Source organism: Brienomyrus brachyistius, chromosome 4 (assembly GCF_023856365.1).
Source record: "Brienomyrus brachyistius isolate T26 chromosome 4, BBRACH_0.4, whole genome shotgun sequence".
NCBI lineage: Eukaryota > Metazoa > Chordata > Actinopteri > Osteoglossiformes > Mormyridae > Brienomyrus > Brienomyrus brachyistius.
The window spans coordinates 19165899-19192809 of record NC_064536.1 but is presented as its reverse complement, the minus strand read 5'-3'; the positions used below and the strand labels follow the sequence as shown (position 1 = coordinate 19192809).

General features: G+C 41.4%; 3 protein-coding genes across 3 annotated transcripts in view; 2 read left to right on the top strand and 1 right to left on the bottom strand.

Annotated features, from left to right (window-relative positions):
* LOC125739602 (NACHT, LRR and PYD domains-containing protein 12-like) overlaps window positions 1-26911 on the bottom strand; it is a 926911-nt gene that overhangs the window by 699938 nt on the left and 200062 nt on the right. The window lies entirely within an intron of this gene.
* Window positions 11065-26911, top strand: part of LOC125739621 (tripartite motif-containing protein 16-like protein) — a 50700-nt gene continuing 34853 nt past the window's right edge. Inside the window, exons 1-5 of the mRNA XM_049009914.1 lie at window positions 11065-11695; window positions 15378-15473; window positions 15770-16003; window positions 16107-16266; window positions 16624-16683. Coding sequence (XP_048865871.1) covers window positions 11105-11695; window positions 15378-15473; window positions 15770-16003; window positions 16107-16266; window positions 16624-16683 — 1141 coding nt within the window. The 5' untranslated portion in view covers window positions 11065-11104. The remainder of the gene's footprint in view (window positions 11696-15377; window positions 15474-15769; window positions 16004-16106; window positions 16267-16623; window positions 16684-26911) is intronic.
* The window catches only part of LOC125739612 (E3 ubiquitin/ISG15 ligase TRIM25-like), a 110651-nt gene continuing 108593 nt past the window's right edge, over window positions 24854-26911 (top strand). The window contains exons 1-2 of the mRNA XM_049009903.1: window positions 24854-25445; window positions 26239-26334. Coding sequence (XP_048865860.1) covers window positions 24891-25445; window positions 26239-26334 — 651 coding nt within the window. The 5' untranslated portion in view covers window positions 24854-24890. The remainder of the gene's footprint in view (window positions 25446-26238; window positions 26335-26911) is intronic.

The window sequence follows — 26911 nt, the reverse complement described above, 5'->3', positions numbered from 1 at the left end:
TCTTAAAAGTCTCCTGAAATCTTTCTTCATTCCTTTTGAACTGGAGAGTTGATTTAACACACTCTATTGATTGTTGCATTCCTGCAATAGTTGCAGTCCGTTTCTGCAGAGACTTGTTCAGACATTCTAGCTCCTCAATAACTTCTAATGCCAAAAGAAGCCCCAGCACAGTTTTACCTTTTTCAAACCTCTCACGCAGTCCATTCGCCCTGGCACCTGTGCTAGATCCAGTTGCTGCCATCTCCTCTAAGCTTGTCAAGACGCTTTCATAGTGAGACAGCACTGCTTTGATAGCAGTTCCCCTTACTGTCCACCTGGTTGGACAGAGAGGTCTGAGTGATGCTGATGGTACATCTGAATCTGCTGCCACAGCTGCAAACATAGCTTTGAATTTTCCAGACTGTTTGCTTAATGACCCTAGATCATGTACCCACTCTAAAGCATCTCGAATTAAAGGACTAGCTTGGCACGCAGCCTGTGTGATTAGGTTAAGGCAGTGAGTTCCACAGTGTACATATAAAGCCAATGGCTGATATTTCTTCAGTACTGCCTGAGCACCTGAATATGCTCCAGACATGTTGGCAGCACCATCATATGTCTGACCTCTTAAACATGTCATCGGAATATTCAACCTCAAAAGCACATCCACAGCCATCTTGGCAATCTCCACTCCTGTAGTTCCTGAGACCTCATATAAGCCAATAAAAACCTCATGTGGAACCAGGTCCTCATCCACATATCTTAAACATATAGACTCTTGCTCTGCACCTGAGATATCTTGAGTACCATCTATAATTATTGAGAACTGCAGGACAGATAGAGACTGGATAGTCTGTGCAATATTTCTGACAATGCTGTTTCCTAACATCTGCAAAATCTCATTTTGCACTTGTGGAGAGGTATAGTCATGACAATGGCATAGCCAGTCAGAAAGACAGGCATCATCCTTGGCTTTATATTTTAAATATTGAAATAGGTTACCATCGTCTTTGTCATGACCACGCAGTGCCAAACCCTGCCTAGTAAGATACTGTACTGCACCTACAATAATTTGTAAGCAGTGTCTGGCATTTTCCTGTTGTTTTGACCAGGCAGTTGAGAGTTGTGTATTTATTGGGACTGCTTCTTGACAGCTAACTGTGACTGCATGATGATGGGATTTAGTATTTTGATGGCGTTCAAATCTTTCAAGAGCATTTTTCCAGTTAGTGAACCCCTTTGAGCAGAATGCAGGGTCTGCCTTTTTTGACATAGTACTTTTCTGTATGGTATATATTTTCACACAGTGAAAACAGAGAATTCCCTTAACTGTGGGGCTATAATGAAGCCATGGATATTCTTTGTACCACCTTTCCTGAAAATGGAGGACCCTATTGGACAATGTTTGAACAGGGATGGATTTGGCGTTAGGCTGGTTTGGCTTATTTGTAATATGCAGAATATCTCCACTACTACACTGTTCTTCATTGTTGTCACTTTCACTGCTGCTCTCCCTGCTGCTCACTACAGGTGGACCAGTTTCCTTAGAAATACACCACATTATACAATTAGTCATACTGTAAGACTGACTATGATGATACATATGTGACTTTATGAGAACACACCACTCATTTTATTTAGATAACATACTTTTTATCCCTACATTAAAACCATGCTTATGTGCTTAAAGGGACAGTTCACGGAAAAAATGAAAATTCTGTCATCATTTATTCATCCTCCACTTGTCACAAGTCTTTTTAAGTATTTTTCTTCTGATGAACACTAAAGAAGATATTTTGAAGAATGCTGAAAACATGTAACCATTGATTTACATAGTATTTGTTTTTCCTGCTACGGAAGTCAAAGTTTAACGGTTTTCAGCTTTTTTTCACAATATCTTATTTTGTATTCAACAAAATAAAGAAAATCATAAAAGTTTGGAACCACTTAAGGAGTAAATAGTGAGTAAGGTTTTTTTGGGGGCTGGACAATGCCTTTAATAGGCCTCACCTTTGACCCTAACTCTTCCCCTCTGACTGCACTAGTATCTGACAGGATTGCCACCTGATGAAATAGTGTGACAAAAAAGTGAGACATGTTAGTTCAAAACTTTTGCCAAAAACACTAATGAATCACTTACATCCTCAGCCTATCACTCCTCATAATGTTAAATATTAGTATAATCAACATGTATAATACACACACACATATTATATGTTATATATAATCAACATTCAGATTCACCTCCTGTGACCTTGCCTCTTCACCTGAACTACAACATGGCTGATCTGCTTCTGTCCCCTAATAAAAAAACATTGAGGGATTCCTTATGAGCATTGACAGAGAATGCTTCAGCCTATTATCGGTAACAATGTTAAATCTCAGGATAACTAGGTATAATAATATCAAGTCATCGTTCAACATCACCTGTGACCCCTTCTCTCCATCACTGTCTGATACACAGCACAGTTGTTTAGGTTCTGTCACCTAACAAAACAGGATAAACACATGCCATTTAAACAGCAATCATTTTATTTCACTTTTTCTGAGTCTTAGTGTGCAAATCTCGAATCAAATCATTAATGTTTGCCAAGTCAGTGAATGCATTTTAAAAACTATTTGTGCGAAGTGGATTGTCTATTGGTGAACTGTCATTAAAATTCTAGCCATGGCAATATTAGTATGTAGCATATCAATTTCTTTCACAAGACTGATTTCTGACAAATAGTCGTCATTAGATTAGGAGAACTGACAGGGATCATATTTATACTTTTACATTTAGCTGTTTAATCTGCTGTTAGTTTTAAGTCCGTATTCACAGACTATAGCCTGCCCCGCTATAATGAATGTGCGTCAAAGCGGTAAAAAAAAAAAAACCCACTAGCATTAACGTTAACTGTTGTCGTTACTTTGATGGACTTTGATGGATTCACTAGCGAACTTGAAGTGACTTACACTTTTCTTTGAAAAAAAGCTCCTTATGTCCAGCTTCTTTTTTTTTGCTGCCGCCATCCTCACATGTGTCACCACACCCAACACACCTTCTTGCACGGGGAAAAAAATCCACTGCATTTGGCGCTGCTTGTATCTGAACGCAGCCACAGCCTCTCACATGATAGCAGGGAAATGCACAGCCAATCAAAATGTTCATATGTGTTTTGGGGGCGGGAGGACTCAAGGAGAGAACGTGATTTATCCCTTTCTGCGTGTCTAGGTTAATGTTGACAGCACGATTGTTTTTTTTTTTTTTTTAAGTGGATTAAATTATTGGTGGGGACATTTCAATGGTCGGAGGATATTGGTGGGGACACATCCCCTCCGTCCACCCTAAATCTACGCCCCTGTATATATATATATATATATATATATATATATATATATATATATATATATATATATATATATATATATATATATATATATATATATAAATTATACTGATGTCATAATGCATATCAGTCATTCATTGATAGAAATATAATATTCAAGACAGTCAAGTCTTATGAAAAATTTTAAGTATGTAGTAGGTAGGTACGATTTCCTTTAAATAACAATGGGTTTATTCAGTAAATTGCACACAATAATTCATTGAATGAAATGAAATGAATCAAAAGAAATTCTCTTGTCAACATGGTGATTTATTTTTTTGGAGAGATTAAAACCAGTATGGATTCCTTTGTGCTTTTGCCATGTACAGTACCGAGATGAACAGCTAATGATGATTAATTTATTGGGATAAGTTTTTAAATCTTTTATGTGTTGTATCCAGTTTTAATTTGGAAAACCAGCAAATTAATAAATGTTTTAGCAGTTTACGAAGATCTTATCCTGACTATTATTCTCCATGTTGCCATTATATAAATGTACATAATCCAGTGCCCTGTGCTTCCTGGGATTGGCTCCCTGAACTGTGTGAAGGGCTGATCAAACATGGATGGAGGTTTATACGCAACACGTGTTCCGGTCACAGGCACAGCATCCAAACCCACTCAGCCACACACCATCCCCTTCAGCCGAACAGCTCCATCCTGCGCTTGGTAATACTGTAATTAATAAAAGGAGTCATGCTATAAATCTCACGATAATTTTGTCCAGCTTCCCAGGGTTACAAAGATACCTCTAGCTGCTGCAGTGAATGTCCTACTCTGCAGAGTCCTGGATCACTCTAAGCTAAGCAGGAAGTTAGAGTTTAACTGGAGCGTCCCTGAATGCAGGCACATTGGGGCAGCTCACTGGCATATGTACTGCAAATCTACACAGTGAGTGTGTCCAATAACAGGAGAGGCAAATGGATCAGGGGCAGGTGGGGGAGCAGAGAGCCAAAAGGTGGGAGAACAGTTTGCAAAAAAAAAGTTTTAACCCCTAAATTAAAACTAACCGTGAAAACAAACTCATATTAATGAATTGTTTTGCTCCGGTATAATCTCATTCATAACCTAAGAAAAACAAAGTAAATGTCCTCCCCTGTCACAGAGTGAGCAGCAGACAGGAAGGACGACCCGTTTCCTGATGTCCTCCAGCTTCAGCTCGTCATGTAAGCCCAGCTGGATCCCACAGTCTGTTAGACGGGCTTGTTACCACAACCCAGATGGGCATCATCAGACTGGTGGAATCGGCACCAGCAAAGCCAGTAAATAATAAACAGCAGGATATACAGTAAAGAGACACGCATGTTTTACCGGCAGCCTCCCTGGCTTTCTACACCACATGACTTTAATTCGCGTGATGCCAATTAATGGAGTGTCCATTAAAGAAAATCACCTATATGGAGAAAAACAACATTTTTCCTCTTTCAACTTTTTCCTTTTTCTTTCAGCAAAACAGACTTTTAGAAAATCATGCAGCACAGCTCAGGGCTCCGTCCTCAGTACCCCCATATGCTTCAGATTTGAACCAAACTGGTTTCAATCATTTGTACCACGTTTGTTTGCTTACAGTTTTTTGCAAATGCTTAAGCACAATTTTGAAAACGGACAGTTTTCCAAAACACTTCATATAATTAGCACAACACTGCACCCAAGTAGCACAACACCTCTGATCATTTGCCAAATGGAAGACTTTAGTCAAGACTATATGGAACAATTTCTTGCCAAATTTTCTTATCCTAACGTAAGCACATCCACCATATGGTCTGATTCTGTTTGAATCAGTTAAACACTCCTCTGTTCAGCCTAAAACACTTTTAGCATTTACAGAAAGTGTAAAAATATATTCATGGACACTAATTTTGCAGACCAATTGTGCAGACCAATGAAAATATTTATCTCTTTTCATGTATTCAAGTCAGTCAGTACTGAACATTTCAACAAAACATTCATAAGAAAACATTTTCCAGTTATCATACAGTATCACTGAACGTGCCATTGCACTGTAAGCTAACAGTGGGAACATAAATCCAGTTCAGAACTGAAAAAAAGAGAAAACTAAACTACATCTCTCTGGATCTGGCCACAGGGCCTCGTTAACATCACAGGCTATGCTTTCATTTGCAAGGTAACGTGGGAAGAATCTTCTGCAGTGATGAATCCACCATTGTATTGAGGCTCCATCAACTTGGTCACAGGCTTCCTCCATAGCTTGGATGAAGGGCATCTGGACATGCAGCCGGAGATCATACACCTTCCACCGCCAAGCTGAGAAGAACTCCTCAAAGGTGTTTAGGAAGGGGGGGTATGGTGGAAGGCATTGGACTGTAAATTGTGGTTGTTGATGAAACCAGTTTTTGCCCTCAGTAGAAGAATGAAAAGATCTGTTCCCTTTGGTTTGCAGCTGTAATAATATGTGTAATCTGCCCAAAACTGTAAGAATGAGGTGAGTGTTGTAAGGACCCAAGTTGGCATGACGGTGGAGGACCCCATTCTGTGAAACGACACCATAAAGGCTGATGTTAGCCCACGTTGCCCTGGTACACTGACAATAGCCCTGTGTCCAGTGATGTTTCTTCCCCTCCTTCTCACTGTTCTCAGGTTAAATCCGGCCTCATCAATGTATATAAACTCATGCTGGACTTCCTCCACATACATTTGCAAAATTCTCTGAAATACAGTAAAACATCACATTGTGTAGATCAATATACTGTAGATCTGCTATACAGTAAAAATACACGTGCAGTTACAGGTTATGTGTGCAGTGCACAATAGCAGAGTCAGTGAACAAAACGTACCTCCACATATTCACTTCGCAGGACTTTTACCATGTCTGAATTCTCAAATGACACTCTATACAGTTATTTCGTCAGAACTTGATGTTTATTTTTTAGAATACGGGCTACTGTTGACAGAGAGACTTCTTGGACATTATTGAACATTGTGCTATCACTGACAATATGGTTGATTGCATTATTGGCCAAAACAAGGCTTATGATCTCTCTCTCTTGCTCCTGTGTGAATATGGGGCCCTTCCCTCCTTGGTGTTCTTAACGTTCAATCCTATGTAAGCCAAACAAAATACAGTCATGGCCGAAATTATCGGCACCCCTGGAATTTTTCCAGAAAATACACCATTTCTCCTAGACAATTGTTACAATTAAAAATGTTTTGCTATACAGATGTTTATTTCCTTTATGTACATTGGAACAACACAAAAACAGAGTAAAAAAACCCAGATTTGACATCATTTCACACAAAACTCAAAAACTGGACTGGACAAATTTATTGGCACCCTCAACTTAACATTTGATTGCACGTCCTTTGGAAAAAAATTTATGAAACCAATCGCTTCCTATACCCATGAAGATGCTTGTTGCACCTCCCAACTGGACTTTACGACCACTCCTTTTTTGAAGGGGGCCTGCTCCCAATAGCAATTCTGAGATCTCTCCATAAGTGTTCAGTCGGATTTAGATCCAGATTCATTGCAGACCACTTCAGAATTCTCCAGCGCTTTGTCTTCTGGGTGCTTTTAGAGGTATGTTTGAGGTTATTGTCCTGCTGGAACAACCATGACCTCTGACACAAACCCAGCTTTCTGACACTGGGCCCTACATTGCGCCCCAAAAATCCTTTGGTAGTCTTCAGATTTCATGATGCCTTGAACACAGTCAAGGCATCCAGTGCCAGAGGCAGCAAAACATCCCCAAAACATCTTAGAGCCTCCACCATGTTTGACTGTAAGTACCGTGTAAGTTCTTTTCTTCATAGGCCTCATTCCGTTTTCTGTAAACAGGAGAATGATGAGCTTTACCAAAAAGCTCTACCTTGATCTCATTTGTCCACCAGACGTTCTCCCAAAAGGACTTTGGCTTCCTCAAGTACATTTTGGCAAACTCCAGGCTGGCCTTTCTATGTTTCTGTGTCAGCAGCGGGGTCCTCCTGGGTCTCCTGCCATAGCGTTTCATTTCGTTCAGATGTCGACAGATAGTTCGAACTGACACTGCTGCACCTTGAGTCTGCAGAACAGCTTGAATTTGTTTAGAAGTTGATTGGGGCTGTTTATCCACCATTCTGACTATCCTTTGTTGTAGTCTTCTATCAATTTTTCTCTTCTGTCCACATGCAGGGAAATTAGCTACAGTGCCCTGTGTTGTGAACTTCTTGATCATGTTGTGCACGGTGAACAAAGGAACATGACGGTCTCTGGAGATGGACTTGTAGCCTTGAGATTGTTGATATTTTTTCACAATTTTTGTTCTCAAGTCCTCAGACAATTCTCTGCTCTTATTTCTGTTCTCCATGCTTGGTGTGGCACACAGACACACAACAGAAAGGTTGAATCAACTTTTCTCCATTTTAATTTTTACTTCCTCCATTTTACATTAGACAGATTTGGTTGTCTTCTTCATTGTGCACGTCCTACCGCTCCTCCAGGTCTTCCTCTCCCTTTACCTCTTCCTCTCCCTCAGCCTCTTCTTCCACCTTGTCCTCTCTGGATTCTTCCTCTCATCCACACTCTCCTTTTTCCTCTGACACCGTTTATTCTTGTTGATCACAGGCGACCTATTGCTATTTTATAGTGCTTGTAAACCTGATCGGTGTGTCTATAATTATGCACCTGTGTGTGAACAATTTAACCAATTGTGTTCATTTGAAAGCTTTTGCTTTGAAATTGCAGGGAAGTGACATCATGATATATCTCTGTGTCAGATGTATACAAGTGTGCTTAGTGTTTTGCAAATCACTGTGTGTACTGTTTTGCAAAAAGTGTAAAGCTGACAGTGTACTTATAAATCTGGGCTGGTGTTTTACTTCTTGAGTGTCAGGTTTAGCTAATTGTGGGAAAGTTTTAATTTTAGTGTGTAAGAAATCACAAAAAGATGTAAAACAATATGCAATGTTTGCAGTAGTCAGTACTCCAAAAAAAGTTACTGTTAAGGACGAAGTAAAAAATCCAAACGAGAGGCATATTACAGTTAAATGCTGTGCAACTACAAGCCAGAGTCAAGGAAGAATATTCATTCTGCCACATCATCAGACATCTCAGGACCGTTGCCATTGTGTTCTGCGATTTGTGTTTGTATTTCCCCAAGTCTGATGGCATTATTGCTGATGGCACAAGGGGGTGAAGGCAGCTCAGAGGGAGGTGGGGAGCAGCTTACCCACCACCACTGACATCTACACCCCCAGATGCAAGAGAATGGTTGCATTATGAGGGACCCCACCCACCCAGGCACAAATTCTTTGTTCCTCCCCCCTCAGGCAGGAGGTTGAGGGGCATCAAGAGTAGAACCACCAGACTGTATAACAACTTCTTTCCAGATGCTGTCAGACTGCTGAATTCTGCCCCCCCCAGCCCCACACAGATTCCCCCTCCCCCATTCTCCACCACACAAAGGACTAATAAATTATAACCCCCCCCACCACCAGCAGACCATACTGACATATAACATACAACATGAGCAATGCACTCATATGTGCAATTTTCCTCTTAACATAGTACTTAAATTATCACCACCAACCGTAGTGATATTTAACATGTGCAATAAGCCTATATGTGCAATAAGCCTATATGTGCAATAAGCCTGTATGTGCAATAAGCCTATATGTGCAATGCACATTATAATATGGTAACTAAGTTATTACTGTTATATAGTAAATTACTGGGATCTGTTTTATGTTGCATCCATTCTTTGTCTGCATCTATATATTGGACACGGTACATATTGCTAATTTATATTCTATACTTTATATTCCAATACCTTTATATTTCATTTTTATCTTTATACTGTAAGTGTGCGTGACTAGCACTGTGTCTTATCCGTGACTTGAGTACTTACTTTCACTCCACGGCATGTGCGAACATGTGTGGAATGACAATAAAGTTTCCTGATCTTGAACTTATTGCCAATACCATGTTGATGATTTACTGCTTCTTGCTCCTGATCTTGCAAACACGCAGCAACCAAACGAGAAGCAAACAAAGCTAATACAATCAAACCACACTGCTGCCCATTACAAAAAAGAACAATACAAAAAAGTGAAAAATAAAAAAAACTATTCACAAGGGCCCATGATAAAAATTTTAAAAACACGTATCCCAGAATCTAGTCAATAGTCCACAGTTCTTTTTGTTGCCGCTGTTCTCTGATCTGAAAAAGTAACAAAGAATGAAATACCCAGACCTTCTGCTAGTTATACCAACAAACACACAAAGCAAAACAAACATTCCTTGAAAACACTTAAGCTGCAATATCACCTTGCAATTAAACAATGTCCAGTCCAGCTACATATCGTTCTCCATCAATCCTGAACACTCCATCTGTTCCCACTGTATTTCCCACCTTCCATACCCCATATCTGACACAGCCACCACCTCCTCTGTCCGCCAGAAGCACTTCCAGAGCAGAACAGCCAGGCACCATCTGCTGGGCACCTTTTCAGTGTTTTATCTTGGCTGAAGCTGCCCCTTTTCTTCCGACTTAGATTTGATATTTTACCTTTCTGGTGGCAAATTAATAATCACTGTGAACCTAACTCTCCTTCCTAAGACAGATGCACTCCCAGTACGGAAACAGGAACAAAATGAAGAAATCCGACATTTATGTGCCAGATCTTTCATTATCCTGTGGATTATGTTGAACAATGTAAAAATCAAATCTGAATGCTTGTTCCATTAAACCTGACACAATTTATGTATGATTGCACATACCTGCGTGTTACAACTGATTCCATCTAATAGCTTTAAATCCCATCAGAATTTTGCTGTTATTCCACTTTATATGCGGAGAAAAGCAGTTAAAGAAGACAGGAAGGTATATGGAGACTGATTCCAAAGTGAGGGTGTTTACACGTCACCTGCCTCCGCTACTGTGGAATGAGCGAAAGAGCCAAAAAAGATGGAGACACAGAAAATACATAACGTAATAGAGGAAAATAAATGCAATTTTACCCTCAACTACTACATTCATTTAGTAAACTCGACCATATGAAACACACATTGATAACATACCTGCACAGACTACAAAAGAATCATATACAGATGCTGTAAGTTACCTGGGCTTCTCAAAGGCTCCTGTTAAACACAATACGTCCTCATTACAACCTCATTTCAGACTCCTTACCGATAGATAAATACTGGATTACAATGAAACAAAATAGAATCTAATAATACCTAACTACTGAATTTGTAATAAAATATTAGACTACAAGAACCCAGAAATAGCCAGTTCGCACAAACAAAATTGTAATCATTACATATTACAGACTCGACTGAAATTCCCAACTGTATTGATCTTAGACATTGAACTATTGCAATAATAATAATGACTTATTTAGCACAGATGTGATGGTGGCCCTGAAGAACATGGGGATGACTGCCTGTCTCAGGGAAATATTAAAGATGTCTGTGGAAACATCTGCCAGCCAATTTTGCCCTTTCACTGAGCATGCGGATAGGTATGCTGTCTGGTCCCGCTATTTTTCGTGAGTTTACTCTCAGCAGAGATTTTCTCACGCCCACTGTGGAACAACAAATTGCCTGTTCAGGAGGAGGGATGGTCTTCCTCACAGGCATGTCTTTCAGGGAATTCATAAACTTCAACTCCAGTGGTTGCCTAGTCTGCTCTTCACAGTCTGGCCTCAGTCCAAAATCACACCTACTGCAGCCTGAGAAGCAGGAAGTATCTCCCTCTCTCACACACAGACGACTGTGAGAGAAAACGAAACTGAATCCTATCAGTGTTCGTGGTAAAATGGCAGAAGCTAGTGTTGCAGTGGATCTGAGCCAGTTCAGCTGCCCAATCTGTCTGGATCTACTGAAGGATCCAGTGACTATCAACTGTGGAAACAGTTACTGTATGAGCTGCATTAAGAGCCACTGGGATCAGGAAGATCATGCTGGAGTTTACAGCTGCCCCCAGTGCAGACAGACCTTCATACCCAGACCTGTTCTGGGCAGAAACACCATACTGGTTGAAGTGGTGGAGAAACTGAAGAAGACTGGACTACAAGCAACTACTCCTGCTGACCATTATGCTGGACCTGGAGATATGGAGTGTGACGTCTGTACTGGGAGAAAACACAAAGCTGTCAAGTCCTGCCTGGTGTGTCTGGCCTCCTACTGCGAAACTGACCTGCAGCTTCACAATAAACTCCACCACACAAAACAACACAAGATCGTTGATGCCATCAGCCATCTGAAGGACAAGGTCTGTTCCCACCATGACAAAGCCCTGGAGATCCACTGCCGTACCGACCAGCAGTGTATCTGTTATCTCTGTATGCTGGATGAACACAGAGGCCATGATACAGTATCAGCTGCTGCAGGAAGGCCGGAGATACAGGTCAGGCCAGAAACACATATATAACTTTTGATGTTTATATGTTAAAAATGGTTGTCACATGTGAATGCATCTGCATTGGTGAGACAGGGGTAGTGTGTAGTCCAGTGGGCTAAGTCTCTGTGCCAGGAAGGGTGCCAGTTTGAGCCTGGCTTCAGCCGAACAGACATGCGTCTGTGGGCCCTTGAGCAAGACTCTTAACCCCCAGTGCCATCCGAGTTTTCAGTGCTTTACTGCCCCCCCCTAATGGAGCTGCCACTAATGACTATTTTTTTACAGAATAATTTATTGACTCAAACGTTTATTCAGATTCTAATGTAGCAGATTTTTTTGTGGCTTTAATAATGAGTGTATTTAGTAGCTACAAGGACAAAAGATATCAAAAAGCTTTCCCTGCTAATGGTAATTTAATAAAAATGAATAGACAGCGCTTACAGCGGTTTTCCTTATTCTGCCCGTCCATAACCCAGAATAGCCCCTGCATACTCGCTCTCTCTTCAGGTGCTTGTTCATAGCGCTAGTGCTGCTATGGTGTGAAACTTTTCACACTGTAAAACCACCTTTTTGTTTTGTGATAATTTGAACTGCTCCCATAATTACTGTAGATAGTGATATTAAAGGAAAACGTTTGTTATAATGAATTAGATAATGAGTTAGTCAGCTAACTGCAGCAGCCCTAGACCCCAAGCTCACTCTCATCTGCTTGGGTGTGTCATGGAGAGCAAGATGGGGCAAGCAAAAGGAAAACTTCCCCACAAGGACTAATAAAGCATCATTATTATTGTCCGCCCTGGTTAGTTACGTAAAAGTAAAATGCACAGAAAATGAGTCACTGAAAATGTCCTATAATCAGAATCAGAATTGTGTTTATTAAGTATGTGAGCGAACACATGCAAGGAATTTGATTCCGGTCGATGGTGTCTCTGAAGCACAACAGTACAAAAACAACAATGCGTAAAGTCACAATGAACAATATACTGAGCAATATAATGTACAGTAATGTATAAGCTACAATATTAATATGTATGGACTTATATTGATAAATATAAAGGTAAATATATAAATTGCTGCAGATTTGTCGGCTGCACATCCATGATGTGAATCTCCCGTTCCACCACATCCCAAAGGTGCTCTATTGGATTGAGATCTGATGACTGTGGAGGCCATTTGAGTACAGTGAACTCATTGTCATGTTCAAGAAACCAGTCTGAGATGATTCGAGCTTTATGACATGGTGCATTATCCTGCTGGAAGTAGCCATCAGAAGATGGGTACACTGTGGTCATAAAGGGATGGACATGGTCTCCAACAATACTCTGGTAGGCTGTGGCATTGTAACGATGATCAATTAGTACTAAGGGGCCCAAAGTTTGTCAAGAAAATGTTCCCCACACCATTACACCACCAGCCTGAACCGTTGATACAAGGCAGGATGGATCCATGCTTTGATGTTGTTGACGCCAAATTCTGACGCTACCATCCGAATGTTGCAGCAGAAATCGAGACTCATCAGACCAGGCAACATTTTTTCAAGTCTTCTATTGTCCAATTTCGGTGAGCCTGTGCAAATTGTAGCCTCAGTTTCCTGTTCTTTGCTGACAAGACTGGTACCCAGTGTGGTCTTCTGCTGCTGTAACCCATCTGCCTCAAGGTTCGACGTGTTGTGCATTCGGAGATGCTCTTCTGCATACCTTGGTTGTAACGAGTGGTTATTTGAGTTACTGTTGCCTTTCTATCAGCTCGAACCACTCTGGCCATTCTCCTCTGACCTCTGGCATCAACAAGGCATTTTCGCCCACAGAACTGCCGCTCACTGGATGTTTTCCCTTTTTCAGACCATTCTCTGTAAACCCTAGAGATGGTTGTGTGTGACAATCTGTCAGGGTCGCAGGTAATGCGACGGCCAGGCAAGTGGGCAGGAAGCAGGCAAGGAGGCGAAGTTGGGGTAAACGGGGATTTAACAGCTGGCATCGGGGACCAGGAAACATCTGACGTAGACTGACATCAATGACGGACAAAAACTAAGGCAAGACATGGACTGAAATATACGAGAATGGGCGAAAATAATTGGACACAGCTGGGCAAGATCAGGGAAGCACACGTGGATAATCATGGGGCGTGGCACACATGAGGATCAGATGAGCCGGGCATCACAGAATCGCAGAAGATCAGCAGTTTCTGCAATACTCGGACCAGCCCATCTGGCACCAACAACCATGCCACGTTCAAAGTCACTTAAATCACCTTTCTTCCCCATTCTGAAGCTCGGTTTGAACTGCAGCGGTTCGTCTTGACCATGTCAACATGTCTAAATGCATTGAGTTGCCACCATTTGTTTGGCTGATCAGTAATTTGCGTCAACGAGCAGTTGGACAGGTGTGCCTAATAAAGTGGCCGGTTAGTGTATGTGTACAGTACTGTGCAAAAGTCTTAGGCAGACAAAGAAAATTATGTTTAGATTATCCTTGTGTTGGTGTAAAACTGTGATATTATGCCTGTCAAAGTGTGTCACAAAGTGCGTCATTTCAGAACCTCTGCTAAAATCATCCTGGTATTTCCAGCGACCGTCCAGTGCAGCCATGTATTTTTTGACTTACTAACACAGCTCATACAGCCACTAACACAGCTCATACAGCTAGTCAATCTGTCACTGCCTTTTTTAACCAATATATTTTATTATTTAATTCAGCTGTTGGTGAAATTTAACAATATTGTGGAACGGCTGAGGAGAAGTTTGAGAATTGAAGCGGTGTTTATCTAGCCATCTAACTGTTTTTTTAGAAAACAGAAGAAATTATTACTAGTTTTTATCGTGTTACTCTTAATTTGTACATGTTCTAATGTTAAATTGTGTTTTTACACAATTTTACGCAGCAGGGGCTGTGTTCTAAATGGGGCAAATATGTCTCAAAATGTTATTGTAAAGTGTGAAAAGTTCTGATCAAATTCCTAGCAAAAACCCCTTCAAACAGCATATCATGTGGCTGCAGCTGAACACATTCAGCAAGAGGTTCACTTATTCTTTGGCTGAGAATATGAATGGCTAAAATGTGTGAGCTAAGTGGTTTTAAATATAGTGTGATTGTTGGTGTCAAGTGTGGTGATTCTAGCATCTCAGAAACAGACACCTTTCTGGTTCTTTCACTCAAAACACAGTCTAATGTTTGCAGTGAATGGTGCATTAAACATAAAACATGCAGACTATGGTAGTTCTGTGTACGAAAACGACTAGAATGGCCAGACTCGTTAAAGCTATCAGGAAGGCCACATGTGCAGAAATAACAGGTCAGTACAACAGTGGTAAGCAGGACGCCTTCACTGAACATGAAGTGGTTTACAGTAAGTGATCTTCAGGTTGACTGTGAGCAACATGTATTATATACAGTAAATGAACTTCAGGTTGACTGTGAGGAACATGTATTATATACAGTAAGTGAACTTCAGGTTGACTGTGAGCAACATGTATTATATACAGTAAGTGAACTTCAGGTTGACTATCAGAAACATGTATTATATACAATAAGAGAACTTCAGGTTGACTGTGAGCAACATGTATTATATATAGCAAGTGAACTTCAGGTTGACTGTGAGAAACATGTTTTATATACAGTAAGTAAACTTTATCTTCATCTTTATCTTGAGATTTAATCTCAGTTAAAGAAACAATCTTGTTTCCTATCTGTAGAAACAAATGGGAGAAACACAGAAGGAATTTCAGCAGAGAATTCAGATGAGAGAGAAGGAGCTGCAGGAGCTGAGAGAGGCTGTGGACTCATTCACAGTGAGTATGAACCTGAAGCTGGCATGTGATCATATTGAATCAAGAGTTTTGTCACATGTTCCACAGACTACAGATTTATAGATTTGTGGGGATTGTCAAATTAAAGTCACTGATGGTTACTCTGTGTCAGAAGTTTGGTGAGACAAAGGTGCCAGATAACAGGGTTTAACTAACCTGGGATTAACAAGTCAGCTCACATCACTATTGTACTATTGTTTACTATGGAAATTAAGAATAAGATGAGGCTCTCTGGAGTCTCAAATGGGACCATCCTCTGCTCCCTGTGCCACCAACAGGGCTCAGCACAGTCAGCAGTGGAGGACAGCGAGAGGATCTTCACTGAGATGATCCGCTCCATTGAGAGAAGACGCTCTGAGGTGACAAAGCTGATCAGAGATCAGGAGAAGGCTGTAGTGAGTCAGGCTGAAGGACACATGGAGAGACTGAAGCAGGAGATTGATGAACTGAAGAGGAGACACTCTGAGCTGGAGCAGCTTTCACACACAGAGGATCACATCCATTTCCTCCAGGTAACAGAACAGCTACTTTGACAATAAGAAAACCAGAGTTTTGGTTTAGTTAAAATTTATATTTGTTTTAATGAAGCTGTTTAATCTGACTTTATGTCTGTAGAGGTATCAGAGTCTTCCTGGCACCCCTGAGGCTGGATTTGAACCCAGAATCTCAGTCAATCCACATTGGTATTTTGGAAATGTGAGGAAGGTGGTTTCTGAACTGAAGGATCAACTGGAGAATATTTATAAAACGAAAACAGAAGAGATCCATGACACAGGTTAATAAATAATTACATTTTCCAGTCGGTTCATGTTAATATAGACCATGCAGAGAGAGTATGCAGTGCAATCATCCTCACGTTTGTGTGACTAAGTCAGATTCAGTTTTCAATAAGTGTAAGTCTTTGTGAAAACTGATGAAAGAGCTCCACATTCTACAAGCTGCAAAACCCAGGTTGCATAAATCATGTTTCTTCTAAATTATTGAATCCAAAAATCTTTATTAGAATTAGATTATTATTTTGTTAAACTTCCTTTTATTGTCTCTCATAATGTTAATACACAGTGAGTGAAGTCCATCTCCCACAATTAAATTCCTTTTACTTACATCCCTGTTTCTCTCTGTCTCGTTCTAGTTACCAAAGACACCATCATACAGTTTTTAGTGCCCAGGACCAGATCAGAATTCTTACAATGTGAGTCTGTTCACACACACGCTTCTCTCTCCCTGTATGAGGTGGAGTGTGTTTTATTGTGTTTTATTGTGTTTTATTGTGTTTCATTTTCTTCTGCTAGTGGAGCTTCTCTTTCTCTCTCCCGCTGCCTCCTGGTCTTTCACATTTATGTCAGGAGCCTTTGAATCTGTTTGCAGTGTGACTGCTGATGTTTAATATTATTTTGCTTATCATGTTGTTCTCTGAGGCATCCATTTTGTGAACAGAACCATATGAACATAACAGGATATACTTCATTATATATACTTTTCAAAGTGTTAAAACCTGCCGAAAAACACACACACTGTTGTTCAATATAAGGAATGAATGAGACCAAACCATTGCCTTCTGATCTTTTCCTCCATCAGATTCCTGTCGGCTCACTCTGGACCCCAAAACAGCAAACAGACACCTCCACCTGTCTGAGGGGAACAGAGTGGTGACATGGAAGGAAGAGACACAGTCATATCCTGATCACCAGCAGAGGTTTGACTCACGCCTCTAAGTGCTGTGTACAGAGGGGCTGACTGGTTGCTGCTACTGGGAGGTTGAGTGCAGCGGGAATTTGGCCGGTATTGCCGTCACATATAAAGGGATCAGCAGGAAAGGAAGGGGTGAGAACAGCGGGCTTGGAAACAATGAAAAGTCCTGGTGTTTGTCCTGCTCAGCCTCCAGTTACTCATTCTGGCACAATAATGTGCAAACTGCAGTATCTGGCCCCCCCTCCTCCAGGATAGGAGTGTACCTGGAACACGGGGCAGGAAATCTGTCCTTCTACAGCATCTCTGACACAGTGACCCTCCTGCACAGGGTCCAGACCACGTTCACTGAGCCCCTCTACCCTGGGTTTGATCTTAATGGTACAGCCAAACTCTGCTAACTACCATAATAGGCTGTGAAATATATCAAAAAATGTAACTAAATAATTAATACTACAAACCACGGCTACTGGCTGTGATAGTTAATAAGATCTTGAGTGACACATGTTAGAGATAAATTGACCAGAGGGGTGTTTTTGGAATCAGCTTTTAGAACGTACCTTTATATATTTATGCAATAGTCCCTGTGTGTTAGGCAGCTAATACTGAAGAATGTGAGCTTAAGAGAATTAAGAGTTAACCTCAGTATAGCAAGATGTGCTTGAACTTTGTGCTCATTATATTTAGCAGAAATGGGAACAGAAATGAAAGTTTAGCGCGTGCTTGACAGAGAGAACAGGAAAACTACAAAAGCGAGTGGGGGCTGCTTGCAGGTGGCCACACCCATAAGTTACAGGCTGCATCTGAAAGTGCACATGCCTCATACTTATAAGATGCAGGCTGCATAAAGTGTATGCGCCCCCCCCCCCTCCCCCCCAAGCCAGTTTGATGTAGTTCTGGGAGGGGAAGTAAGCTATCTGTGTACCGCTATAAAGGGGATGCCAACTTCAGGTTCGGTGCGCATTCCGCAGTAACGCTTGCCGGGATGGGGGTTGGCCGCTGAGCTCAGAATTAAAACAACTTCACACCCCAGAATACCGTGTGGGGCTGAAATTTCCACGACACGCGGAACGAATAACGAAGTAATCAGTTATCAGATTACAGCAAAAAGCAACAGGGAAGTGCAACTAAATTTAAATCTGGTATATGTCATTTTTCATGTAAAAGGTGGAAATAATCAGTGTAGAAATGGATCAAATCAATTACACAATTATACAGATTTCCTATGAATTGTTCATAAAGGTCATTTAAAGGTGGGGAAACAAATAAAAATCAGTACATTTCTAATAAGGTTTAATATGAAAGGGTTTAGTTAACATATCGTACATAATAATTACATAATTATAAAAATGTATGTTTGATTTCTTGTGTTTCTTGTGTTTGCTTAAGTTCTGCTTTTGCCATGTAGGGAACCTGTGTGAATGATTTTTGCTTTAACATGAAGAAGTTTTATAATCATTTTTATGTGTTTTCTTACTCTGCCATTCTCCATTTTGCCATCATATCGCTATATAAAAGACTCCTTTGCCCTGTGTTTTTATAGCTGTGTACACAGACTGATGTTTGCAGCCAGAGCATTGAAACTGCACTGGTGTACGTCTCTGAGTAATGGTGGCGGTGAGCCGTTAGGTAGCCATCTGAGCTGTAGGACAGCAGCTCAGAAGTGAAGTCAAACCCATTAGGAGGTACAGTAGTAAGCCAGTCCTCTCTACAGTATGTAAAGGCTATCTGACCAAGAAGGAGAGTGACGGAGTGCTGTGTCAGATGACCTGGCCTCCACCATCACCCGACCTAAGCCCAATTTAGATGGTTTGGGATGAGTTGGACCACAGAGTAAAGGCAAAGCAGCCAACAACTGCTCAGCACCTCCAGGAACTCCTTCAAGACTGCTGGAAAACCATTTCTGGTCAATACCTCACGAATCTGACTGAGAGAATGCCAAGGGTGTGCAAGGCTGTCATCAATGCAAAGGGTGGCTACTTTAAAGAATCTAAAATACAAAACAAATTCTGCTTTGTTTAACACTTATTTGTTTACTATTCATTGTTTTGTTTCATTGTTCATTGTTTCATACTATTCATATTCAAATATTCATTGTTTTGAGGTCTTCAATATTGATGTATTATGTAGAAAACAATAAAAATAAAGAAAAATCATTGAATGAGAAAGTGTTTGGCAAAATATTCATTTAAGGCGTATTTTACATAAATAAAGGGGATATACGACTAATGAGACTTTCATTTAAAATAGATTGCAGATGAATACAGGATGGGGGCAGCATGATGGTGCGGTGCTTAGCACTGTCTCCTCACATCTCGGGGACTTTCCTTTGCACCGCTTGGTGATCGCCAGCGCGTGTACAGCAGCCCCTCTCGCTCGTCAAAGGTGTCCTATTGGAAATGGAAGGCCTTGGTTTTCGGGCCGGAAGTCGAGATCACATCCCAACCTGGTTGCCTGTCCTTGCCCAGCCACTCCCTCACCCTGACCAGCACGGGATCACCGCCCTGCTCCACAGTGGGCCGTTAGCGATCGAAGTCACAGTGGGCCTGAGTGTCTGGCGCTGTACGGGCAGCAGTCACTGTCAGCACGAGCTGTCAGCTAAACGTCCGACTGATGTATGCAACCCTGCTCGCCTTTGGGTCGCGCCTGTGGGAGCACAGTGCCCAGCTCCTCATTACTAATGTTCATGTCCAGGATGAGAGGGAGACATGCTTGCAGGGGGCATCGGCAAGTGCCACGCAAAATCGCTTCCTTTCCCTGTAAGACAGTGCAGCAGTTTCGCAATACTGATGAAGTGCTTTACAAAGTGCCGACAGTTAGGCAACAGCCCCAAGACCTGGCTTAGCACACCACGTGCTTCACATTTCATTATGTGAATTTTAGTGCAAACTAAAGTTGGGGGAGTGGTCAGGGCACGGTCTCTCCACTGCTGGCAGAAGGCGGAATCCTGCGTGCTCCTACCTTAGAAAAAAGTATATCTTAGAAAAATATGGTGCATCAGCACTGCATGGTGTGTATGGATAACTGAGGTGCATTAAAATTGGGTGAGCAGGCAAGGCAGGAGCACCCCCCTGCTGGCAGATGGTAGATTCCTACATGGCCCATCCATCCCCCAAGGCCCTAATGTTGTAGGATGACTATTGCACAATTAAGATTGAAGGGCAGCGCAATGGCCAATTTCAGGGCCCGGCATCACCCCAGATTCTAGCGAATTGTGGTGTGTATGTAGGAGACAGGGGCCCGACTGGGGCACACAAGGTATGGGCCCCTTCCAAGAGGCCGGGTCCCCAAGCGACCCCTCATCGATGCCTGTCTGTGCCCCCGCCCAGCCAGCAGGGAGCCGACCCATACTGCCCTGGGAAGCCGCCTCCCAACCCCCCACCACAGCAGCAGGCTGGAGGGATGAAGACCCATCATGAATAACGGGACCCCAGCCCTAAGTAAATGTGAATGACTCATGAACTTTAAAAATTAAAAGCTGCTACTTTTATCACACTTTTGCTTTGATGTATGCTGATTTCCTTTTACTTTTTACATACAACTTGGACATTAATTGAGTAGTAGTCCTTTCTATTATGAAAAAGACCCCCATTTCTTAGTAAATCTGGCCAGCAGTTCGATCTTTCCACAATGTAACCTTATCCCACTAATGAGCACAGGCAAGTTTCACTGCCGGTACACGTTAGACAAAAGTATATTGGTTAGTGATCAAGTTTTCTGATGCAGAAATATGGAGACGCAAACAAAAATGTATTTATTGATGCATTAAATGTAATTGATCTGTTACATCTCTTTTTTTCTGCACTTTCACGTGCACCGGTGCTTGTGGTCAAGCGATCAGCAAGTTATGGTGGTGTGAAAATGCCAGTTTCTGCAGACTGTGGTCTCCACCAACCATCTGAACACTCTTTGTGGCATAAAAATGCAAAGCTACTAGGAGCTGGAGAAGTGTAGGAGCAGCAAAGATCCTCTCACTTCCATGTGTGATATCTGGTCCAGCCTTCCCACTGATGTATATGACACTCTTTTGTAAATCTGTACCACTGGGAAATACTCACTATTGCTATAAAACATTCAATTGGGTTTAACCTGTCATAAATTTTCTTACATGGGACTTTTTACAGTGGCCGAGAAACCCCAGTGCTATTCAAAATGAAGAAATTCACGTCATAACCTTTGATGAGTCTAAATTTGTCACTGAGAGAAAATGACTGTCTTTTTCCCCTCATGTTTTCTGTGCACGCAGCATTCACCTCAGGTAACTAGCCAGAGGCAGACGGGCTACAGCAAGGCAAAGTAAGGCCATCAAAGTAAAGTAACACAAAAAAAATACACAACATAGTTTTCATTTTTCCATATGTTGTCATGTTTAAAAAGACCCAAAATGAACACGGTAAGCAGACTACTTAACTACTAAAACAAATCATTTAAACAGTATTTGTACAGGAATGATCCTGTCTCAAGCTTTTTGATCCATATAAGCAGTTGATCACTATAACCATGATCACCATAAGCAGTTTCCAATGTAACTTTACTTTTCACCTGTAAATCTCTAGCCTCAGAGGAACTACTCTGCCCAGATAAGGCTGTAGTTTATTGTACTGTACCAGATAAGACTGTAAAATAGTTTGCCATGCATACAGTATAAATGCCATGCAGTCAGAGCAAGACAGAGTATGAGTTTGGAAAAAGCACAAATATAACAACAGGGAGGATGGGACAGAGGAATATATAAGAAGAAGGTTTCACAGAGCTCCAAGATGCTTTTGACGTTGTTGATGTGTTTGGTGTCGTGCTCTGAGAGCAAGAAGATTATTGTCAGGCATGAGGGTGACACATCAACAGCATCTTTCTTTGTTCAAAGAAACACAGGAATAAGGCAAAACAATGCAGACCGTGAGGGCTAAAAGAGGCAGGTTAACACAGGGAAAGAACAAAAGCGCATGCAGGGAGTGACTCCAATAAGCACTTTATACAGGGACTAATGAAGGGACAAAAAAGAGCAGGAGTGAATCACAGAAGAGCAGGAACAAGAGGCAAGACAAAACAAGCAATAGGTGTGGCTCGTTAGAGCCACACCAGGGGTAGAATGAGAGGGGCGGGAAAGCAGGGCATGACATTTGGTTGTAATAAATCTATAATATAACCATATAATGGAGTTTTTGATAAAACCAATTGTTTTTAGGCAAAAAAATAAGCCTTACTTTTGCTGCTTTGTATTTAAAGAGATACCATTGAAATTTGAATGACTGTGTGTTTACTTAAATTATTTTATATTGGCAGTCAAAATGACCACGATTGGCTTCATCATATAAGTACAACACAAATAATGCTTAACTCAGATTACTGAAAAGTAAGTGATACCAGAATGAAATGATGGCAAATAAGCATTTAAGTAATAATGTGGATTTCACTTGTATTGTATTAAAGGAAAGTATAGATTTTTGTTTTGCAAAATATGGAAATTAATGGTAATAATAATCATAATAATAATAATAATAATATTCAGCCATTGAGGAGTATAAAAGCTGTTTGTACAGACTACTCGGTTCACTGTTTCAGGTAAAACTGTTGAATTAATGAAATATTTATCTGTATTAAACTCTCAAGTCAAGTCAAGTAGGTCTTTAATGTCATTTTTAACCATACGCAGTTGACTCCAGTACACAGTTAGTCTCTAGGACTAAGGTTTTTTTATAAATTTACACAAGACTAACACAGAAAAACCCAACAATGTAGAGTGTATAGTGTGCAAAAACTGTGCAAGCATTGCAGGATCGTGCAAAAGGACAAGACAACTGACACAACGAGTACAAACGGCTCCAGGTCCAGTGCCAGGGTTTTGTTTGATTTGATTCTCTTAGGGAAATTTAATGCTTCCAGTCCTGCAGTGCCATGTCACTGAAGTCACCTCTGTGACCAAACAAGAACCCTATCTGTCAGCAGTTGATAAACCATATGAAGCAAAACATGAATTGAAAACAAGCATCAACATGTGCTGTAAAGACCAGTGTGGTATCTTTGGCCTCCTATTGTGAAACTGATCTGCAAATTCACAATAAACTTAACAATATGTTACATCCCTGATGGGAATGAAGCAAAATGACTCCAGTTCTTTCTTTGGAACTGATTTAATAATTTTCCACTTTCATTTATCTGATTTACAGCACTTGGAACCGAACAAAACTTCTACACACTCATTTTTTCCCTCAGTTTTACAACATTGCCGGAAAACCCTTTTCCCAAGGTCACATGACCCTCGCCTTAAACAGACAGTTCATTTTTCCGCAACTGTTGTTCCCTTCCAGTTTGAACCATAATATAACAAAATGTACAAAAATATACTTTACATCGGTGCTGCCTGTTCCATCCAGAATCCTCCACATTAGCGACTAAAACATACCTAGGCATTAAACATATTTAAAACATGACACATCAAGACTGCAACACATACAAGGCAACAGACATTCATTGATACCATCAACCAACTGCAAGGTAAGATCTGTTCCAATCACAATAAACTTCTGGAGGTCAACTTTCAAGCTGATTAAAAGAAGATCAGTTATCATTGTACGATGGATGAACACAAAGACCGCGATACAGTGTCAACTGCTGCAGGAAGGACAGAGAAACAGGTGAATCCTGCAAGTTAAGATTCATAAAGTCAGACTAAATTTCAACACAGTTCAACAACAACAACAAATTTATTTTTGTATAGCAAATTATTACAACATTACTTTGTCTCAAAGCGCTTTACAGTATCCCCACCCAAAGCCCCCAGTGAGTACGCCATAGGCGACATATGTAAACATATGTAATTCTGTCCGTAATTCTGTCCGTAACATATGTAATTCTGTCCGTAGGAGACTGAAAACATGTGGTCAGGCGAATGGGATCTCCAAGCTAAATGGAACTTAAATTACATGTGCTGTTTTAAATTACATGTCCATCCGAGGAAGCCACTCATGCAGTCGGTCTATTGAACGATTATGGTTTTCGGTCCGAAGCTGATGTCATCAGCCGGTGCCCAGACCTTCACCCTTATCTGCGATACCCTCCAGTTGGTGGGTTGGCAGTGGTGGCCAAATCACTGCCCATCAGCTCCAGGCCTCCAGCCCTTCTCTTCCCTTTGATGCCAGAACTAACAAGAGCCTCTTTCTGCTGCCTCCCCAATCCGGCACATTCTGTTTTCCTTTCATTCCCAAATTTACCCAGTGCAGTAAGTCCACATAGACTGTGTTGGGAACCTTCTGCCTACAACTTCGACAGGAGACAGCCATGTTCGCTACCCTTTCCTTGCACTCATGAACAAGACCTTGGTACTTCAAGCTCTTCCTCTCATGGGAGTCGTCACAGTCTCCTTCCCATGGGACAGTCAATTCCACAAGGATGACCTCCCTCGCCTGCTCTGAAGCTAAGACAAGCTTCTACATAATTTCTACCTAAAAAATCGAACAGGAGGATTATAGCATATTTGTGGAAAAATAATGTCAGTAACAGTTATACATCAAAGCTGAATAAAGTCTGTTGTGTGTATAGTTTGTATAATGTAATATGTTATTCATAAACTCCAAATCCTGCTCTTCTCAGTCTGGCCTCAGTCTAAAACCACACCTACTGCAGCCTGAGAAGCAGGAAGTTCCTCCCACTCTCACACACAGACGAGTATCAGAGAAAACGAAACTGAATCCTATCAGTGTTCGTGGTAAAATGGCAGAAGCAAGTGTTGTAGTGGATCAGAACCAGTTCAGCTGTTCAATCTGTCTGGATCTACTGAAGGATCCAGTGACTACTTCCTGTGGACACAATTACTGTATGAGATGCATTAAGAGATGCTGGGATCGGGAGGATCATGTTGGAGTTTACAGCTGCCCCCAGTGCAGAGAGACCTTCACATCCAGACCTGTTCTGGGCAGAAACACCATGCTGGCTGAAGTGGTGGAGAACCTGAAGAAGACTGAAACTGCAGATGTGGAGTGTGGTGCCTGTACTGGGAGAAAACACAAAGCTGTCAAGTCCTGCCTGGTGTGTCTGGACTCTTACTGTGAAACTCACCTCCAGCTTCACAACAAACTCCACCACACAAAACAGCACAAGCTCATTGATGCCATCAGCCATCTGAAGGACAAGGTCTGTTCCCACCATGACAAACGCCTGGAGATCTACTGCCGTACCGACCAGCAGTGTATCTGTTATCTCTGCACGATGGATGAACACAGAGGCCATGATACAGTCTCAGCTGCTGCAGGAAGGGAGGAGATACAGGTCAGGCCAGAAATGATCTTAAATAATTTATAAAATTTATTTGCAATGAAAATGCCTTTTGTCTTGACATATTTGAGTATATCTGCTATGAAGATCTCGTCTGGTTTGGGAAATGAAAGAACATGTAATAGATAATGCGAGATGTTGATATGGAGTGTAAAACCTTCTCATTGAATTCCTGCTGAAAAAGTCTTTAAACAAAGAATCACGTGTCTGCAGCTGGATACATACAGCAAGTAAACAGGCTCCAGAGGTTCACTTACTGTTTGGCTGAGCATCTGAATGGCTGAGATGTGTGAGCTAAGAGGGTTTAAATATAGTGTGATTGTTGGTGTCAAATGTGCTCATTCCAGTAACTCAGAAACAGCCACCATCCTGGTATTTTCACACATTACAGTGCGTAGAGTTTACTGAGAATAGTGCAGTAAACATGAAACACCCAGGCTACAGTATAGCAGACCTTAGTTAATGAGAGAGGTGAGAGGAGAATGGCCAGACTTGTTACAGCTAACAGGAAGGCCACAAGTGCAAAACTACCCGCTCAGTAAGTAAATGGTGAGTCAAAGTGTCTATGTCCAATTTATCCTCCCTACAGTCAATAAATATTTTAAGAAATCCGTCCATCCATCCATCTCCTAACCATTTATCTCAGTCAGGGTCATGGGGAGCACCTGGATCCTTTCCCAGGCAGCATAGGGCACAAGGCTGGGGTCCACCCTGGACAGGAAGATTAATGAATATGATGCCAGCTAATGAAACAAACTTATTTTGTCATTTTGTTTCCTATCTGTAGACACAAATGGGAGAAAAACAGAGGGAATTTCAGCAGGGAATTCAGACGAGAGAGAAGGAGCTGCAGGAGCTGAGAGAGGCTGTGGGCTCATTCACAGTGAGTATAAACCTGAGGAGAAGATAACAACTGGCTTGTGATCATAATAAATTGTCTCTCAGATTGAACAGATTTCAGACTTATAGACTTGTGGGGATTAATCAAATTAATGTCCCTGTCGGTTAGTCTCGATCAGAGGATTGGTTGGTCAAAGGTGCTAGATAGCAGGATTTAACCAACCTGGTGTTACAAGAGTTAGAAAATTTCCTTGTAAAAATACCATTTATGGCCCTTTTCGGAAAATGCATCTATTCCATCTACTGTGTAATGCATATAAACACCACAACGTCACCAATTAAACTGAGACCTAATGGTGACAACCAACCTGCCCCATACAGCCACCAGTCTCTGCCAAGTCCCTGCAGCTGACAGTGTATGAGCTTAATGAGTGATCATTTCCAATCAGTGCTGGCTGGGTTTCAGTACCTGAGGCAACCAGCATGGTGACGCTCCAAACCCCAGCCCTGTGCTGTTTTTATACCTCCTGTCAGCTCACATCTCTATTGTACAATGAGGCTCTCCGGAGTCTCAAAAGGGGCCAATTGTAATTTACCGTCCTCTGCTCCCTGTGTCACCA